At 50.5% G+C, this 5,810-nt stretch overlaps 1 protein-coding gene across 1 annotated transcript; it reads left to right on the top strand.

Moving 5' to 3' along the window:
• Positions 1-1,424: 1,424 nt before the first annotated feature.
• CSUI_001316 (uncharacterized protein) lies at positions 1,425-3,315 on the top strand. The gene is made up of 3 exons (XM_068061522.1): positions 1,425-1,703; positions 2,036-2,167; positions 2,789-3,315. The coding sequence occupies exons 1-3, from the start codon at positions 1,652-1,654 to the stop codon at positions 3,031-3,033; spliced, it is 429 nt and encodes a 142-aa protein (XP_067926504.1). The 5' UTR covers positions 1,425-1,651; the 3' UTR covers positions 3,034-3,315.
• The last annotated feature ends 2,495 nt before the right edge of the window (positions 3,316-5,810 follow it).

The following is a 5,810-nucleotide window of genomic DNA, read 5'->3' as shown; positions in this document are numbered from 1 at the left end:
GCTTCTTCCCTATGGGTAGTTGGAACGAACTTTCTTCATCGAGGATGTTTGTCAGCGTCTGAGGCGGCGAGACTCTTTCCCTGTCAGTATCCGCTTCTCCAGGCGACTCATCATGGATCTGATGGTAAAGAAAAGAACGACCCGCCATAGCAATCTGAAGATGAAGCTGTACTCTCTCTCAGTTTCCTTGCCTGAGGGACGAGCATAGGCCCTTACACCGGTAACGAACAGATGAACCTTTTCGACATCCATGCTCACTTCGTTGTTAGGCGGGGGTAGTGGACACCTCCCTTTACCCGTTAAGGAATGTATTGAGTGTTTGTATCAGGGGGGGTCACGACGTAAAAAGAACGAAGACAACAAGTGACATTCCTTTCTCTGGGCCCTTCTCTATGATAGCACTTCCGCGGAATCACCGGACTCGATTGTTGAAAGTGAAGCATGGGTAACGGTCCAACAGAGAGGGAATCGTGTTCTTCGGACATGAGATTTTCCTTCACACCACCTCTTCAGTCTTCTTAATCATGTTCGACTCTCCCTTTATTCGAGCGCCAACATTTCCTGTTCGCCTGCTACACACCCGTACCGTGTTTGCAGTGTGCGTAAGTGCGGCAGGTCAGTGGCGGTCCGTGAGAAAAGCCAGAAGGCTACAGAGAGGTTTAAAAGTAGGGTACACCTCTCATCGCCTTGTGTGACTAGCCAGGATCTTGCTAGGGTATCGCCACTGAAGTAGTAGGGTGACTCTGCCGGCTCAGATTTTGGGGAAAAGGCAGGCACCGGGCTTCTTCACTTCCAATCACCGGGTAGGTGTTCTTTATAGCATTGCATGGACGGTCGGTTTTGAATAGCTAAGGTTCTCCGACACCCGAGCAGCGCTAATTGCTTGATCGAAGTTGACTCGAACTGAGCGTTCCTGGTCGCACGGTGCCCGGCAAAAGCTAAAAACTTTCTTTCCGGGAATAAAGAAGCCAAACAAAGCCCTTTTCAAGTAGAACTCGACTGCATTCCGAGCGTTGACATGACCATCGGTATGTTATAGCAGTCGCACGATTACGGCGACTACCGTGGGCACTTGTAATTGACAGTGTTACCATGCCACAAACTCACTATCGCTTTCTCTCCATCACTCAACCCGACAGCAAGCACAAATGTCGACGGAACGAAAGATGGAAAGCGCACAGATGTCGATGGTTACGCGTTCCGCTGGGCATCTGCGGCTAGGTCGGCGTACTGCTTGACCGGGGAGAAGGTATCCCGGGCTCCTCTCGAGTTACAGAACACGATGCAGAGAGAGCCTCGGCTAAGGTCTGAAAAGTAAAGTCGCAAGAAGTATGCCCTGAAGAAAGAGAAAACTTTGGGAACCGAAGCTATAGTCGAGAAAGCGAATCAGACGAGCTGGGAGCCGCCAGTATTTTTGTGGAGCAGCGTCGATGCATGCAGTGACGCGGGATGCTGCTGGTTGCTCGTGTTTTCCTGACAGTGAATGCAGTCATGCCACTCTGCAGCAATAGACAGTTTCTCATTACTAACAAGGTTTTGCTGAGACCTCTGCCTTCAGCGTGTGCCTTTTCCCCCTTCTAAGTCCGTCAATCGCAGGTACTTCAGTCCTTTTTCTGCCAAAGTTATCCCGGGTTGTTCCCTCCTATCGGAAATGGCGGCCACAGGCACGCAGACGCACACCTCTCCACCGGAGAAAGCGGCAAGTGAGCTAGGCATCTGATTCACGTCAGAAGCATGCGATCTTTGTAAGGCCGCGTTCGGTGATGTACAGTGGGCATCGGCTTCTCGACTGCGGTCGTGCGAGGTCGCCGACTGGGATGCAGTCCTTCAAACAGGAGCATCGAGAGTGGACTGCAAACTATCAGCTTTACATTGCGAGTACATTGACCGTTGATAGAAGAGAGTGCGCGTCAGATATTTGGGCAAGAAGGAGGCTTCTGCGTGGCTTGCTTCGTGTGAGGCATATTCCGGACTGCGTGTTCTTTCACGAAGTGGTGTGCTGTTGTGAGGGCGGTGTTCACTGCTGTGTGTTCAGGAACGGGTGTTTCGTGGTTTCTAGTGTCCCTACTGGTTCTCCAGATCGGCCTCCTGGGAGCTCTGTACGTTCATAATATGCAACTGGCTACTTCAGGAGCAGAGAAAGCCGTGAGAGTCCAAATGCTGGAGGGTAAGTCGGAGCTTGCTTGAGGGGGAAGACCGGGATCGCAAAATAAGACAGGGGCTTCGGAGAAAGGACAGCAGGGACGACACAATGAGCCCCCCTTGACCGTTGTCTGCGAAGTCACTTGCCGGAAGCTTGCAATTGTTACATACAGCCTGTGTATGCATGTGGTACCAGTAGTGGACTTAATTCTCTTTCTCGGAGCGTGTGCGTCAGTTGGGTTCTTACAGCAGCAGTAGGTAACCTCCTGGAAGTGAGTCCAGGCTGGCGTCGGCAAAGGTTGAGTAGTGAAGCAAGTACCTGTTTGATGTGTGTAGGACGAGCTCCTCGACATCGATACCCTGAGTGTTACCCGTTCTCTTGAGAGGTCTCCGTAGCGTTGTGACACTGGGTTGAAGAGCAGTGGCACGGGGAGAAATGTACAGCCACGTCGCCACGGTGAAAATCCGTGTCAATTACCTTCTTCGACGGTCTACGCCTGCCCACCTGCTGCATGTTATTTTGAGAAGTCTTTGAAGTACAAGTTGCTGGGGTTGAGACATCGCATCTTGCTGCGTTTACGTGTGGTGAGCTGTCGTTCACGCATAGTCAATATGAAGGCTTGTCGGTGATCTGTTGTGATTTCAGAGAAGCTTGAAGAACTATCCGCGCAGCAGCGCCAGGCTAGCGCGTGCCCGCCGTGTGATTCGCTACACGAGAAGATGGAGAAAGGTCTCCGGACTGTACATGATGACTTCGAGAAAACCGCAGACAAACTCTCTTCAACCGTCAACAATCTGCAGACGAAGATCAATCAGTATGGGTCGAAGTTCGACGCCTTGATGAAGAAAGTACAGAACAATCCTCTTCTAAAGCAGTTCGGTGGATTCTGAAATTTCCCAAGACAGGCACGGATGCATACCAGCGGCAAAGGGATGGCTTCCTGACAAGCGTTGTTTGCCTGAACTGTCCTCTCCATCACTAGGAACGTCACTTCTTCAAATGATCCTCTACACTCAAAGTCGGGTGTTGTTGGTCGAGCGGCTAACGTCTTTTTCCGCCGAATTGCGATTCTTCTCGACTTTTATGTTTGATGCAAGTGGGTTGACTTCACGGGCTGTAAAGGGTTTTCTGGCGCCCCATCCACTACCGTCATGTAGGAGAATGGTGGAAGTTAACGTCTTCGCGTGGCCCCAGTCCGTTATGTGTGGAACTACCCGCCTTGTCAGGGTGACAGTTTGGCTTTCCGAAGCCTCCTTTTCACAAAAGATTGTGCGTGGTGATAATCTTCTGAACTGTCACACACAAGTCGTCATTGTCCCAACTGGAAGGCGATGCCTTGGGCCGTGCCCCCGGCTCTTCTCCAGCTGTAGAGATGTCACCTGTAGTAGGCACCTGTACCTGTGAAACACCGCATCCGAACAAGGTTACCCATCAAACTGCTTCACGCGAAGTCAATGCGATCGCTACACCGGGATCTTTGTTAGCTGGATGAGCGACAAAAGCGAGAAGCCTGGTCAGACTGCGGTTCTCGGGAGGTAAATTTCTGTTTTCGCCTGTCCGCAACCCTTGACATCCGGAGCAGTTGTCACAGGAGGCTCTGCACGCTCGTTTGCAGGAGCGTCACCACAGACAGGCCTAGTATTATAAGTTGACGCGTTCTTCGGACCTCTCTGCTGGTTTCTTGGATAGTATGTGCCCTCTAAAGATAGTAGCCGTGTGGATACACTATGCCGGTACATAGACATCTACGTCTGCATTCAGGTATGCAGCGCAGTTTAGAGGACTCAGAACAGGTTGCATCTCCATCGTGTACCACAGTAGTAAGGAGGAACCTTGAGAGTTTTCTAAACCTAAAAGACCTCTGCTATGCCTTTTGTTTGTGCGCGAACTAGTAAAGCTACTGATGGAATTTTCGAGTTTTCCAAACCTAAAGACCTTGAACTGCCTTGTCTGACCAAACTAACAGAGCCGTTGATATAATTTTCCCTAGTCGGCCTAAGTATCACTCCAGAAGATAAAAATAGTCGATGGAAGGAGACCTTCGAAGAAACCAGAAACCAAAAAGGACTGCAGCTATTCAGTTATGATAGGATGGGAGGGACCCGATTTGAGAAAATAGAAGAGTAGAAACGAAAGAAACTGAAATTTCTCTAAAAAAGATAACCAGAGATTCTGCCCTTTGTTACTCTTACCCTTCAGCTGACTCTAGAAAGTCAGTCAGTTACAACCAGAGAGATCCTGCTATTTATTACTCTTACCCTTCAGCTGATTCTAAAGTCAGCTAGTTTAGCTGATTCTAAAGTCAGCTAGTTTATTAGTACTACTACTACTACCATTCAGTTGATTTAGAGAAAAGTCACTCAGAATCGTCCTCGCCTATGGACCAAAGAGGTAAACCCTCTGGACCAGGATCATCAAAGCTGCCGAGCAGACATTTTGTTTGCTCGGAGCCTCCCTTCAAAGAGTAGGCTGGACGTCCGACTCATCTTCGTGACTGAAGGTGTTGTCTGTCGCTGTGACGGTGAACAAGCAGATCAACTATAGAAGTGATCCTGTTCGAGTACAGTCGACGAGAGGTCCCCTCTCTGGAAACATCCTACCCGTGCAACTAAAAGCACGGCCATCGGAGACAAGACGGGCAATCGACGAGCATCATGATGGTGGCCCAGGGATCTATCCGCCGGTGTGCTGGGGCTCCGGCGTGCGCAGCGGAGGCACCAACGAAGAGTTTCTTCTGTCATAACTCAGGACGCTTGTTTGAAAACATAATCTGATACAAGCAGTCGAGTTATATATGCCCTTCAGGCAGGGGAAACTGCTTACATTGTGCCCGGTTTCAATACTGTCAACCGCAGTTCACCAACCCCTGTCCCCCTCTCCCTCCACCGACAACCTCGCCTCGCCCGGATGCCCCGAGCGCCCTTGCTCTTTTCTCCTACACAAAGACCGCCGGCGAGAGACTACGTGATACAGACCTGAAGTTCAAATTCAAAATTGCAATACTTCTCCGAGCTAGAATGTTGTTACTCATTTTCTGCGAGATTCCTCGTGAGAAGAGAGACCGAGCGCATCGAGGGAAGTTCTTTACCACGCCATCACACCCCCCCCGGAAAAAGGGCACACGATGGTGAAGCTACAGCAGTCTACGAGTAGCAAGGCCATTTTCTTTCTCAAAAAAAAAGAAAGTGTGTACATTGTGTACGGTTTGCACCATTGTTTTGCTCAGCTCAAGTGCCCGCCGTTGGACCCCCGCCATCTCAGGGTGTCCGCCACCCCCGACAACCTAGCCCGAATCACGCGAGTGCTTCTCTCTTGCCGGTCAGGGATGAGACCTTCAGCACACTCAACAGGGCATTAAAATCCGAATAACATTTGAAATGCCCACTCAATCTACGGGATGCGCCTTTTTCAAGATTCCTCAATAGGAGAGAGACCCTATGTTGGAGGGGGAGTTCTTTATTAGACCGTCACACACCCCCAGGAGCAGAGAAGGCGCTCTCCAACTGGTGAGGGGCACCTTGCTGATCGATGGAGCGGTGGGCCCGGGCGGGCATCCTGTCGGTCTGCCAGGTGTGAGGTGTGTTTCTCCCCCCACACCTAAATGTCGTGCGTAGCAATTGGATGTAGAGCAGTCTTTACGTCGGGTTAATTAAACTTACCTGGCAGG

Source organism: Cystoisospora suis (assembly GCF_002600585.1).
Source record: "Cystoisospora suis strain Wien I chromosome Unknown contig_517, whole genome shotgun sequence".
Taxonomy (NCBI): Eukaryota; Apicomplexa; class Conoidasida; order Eucoccidiorida; family Sarcocystidae; genus Cystoisospora; species Cystoisospora suis.
Note: the sequence above shows the minus strand (reverse complement) of the source record. Positions and strands in the feature narration are given on the sequence as shown.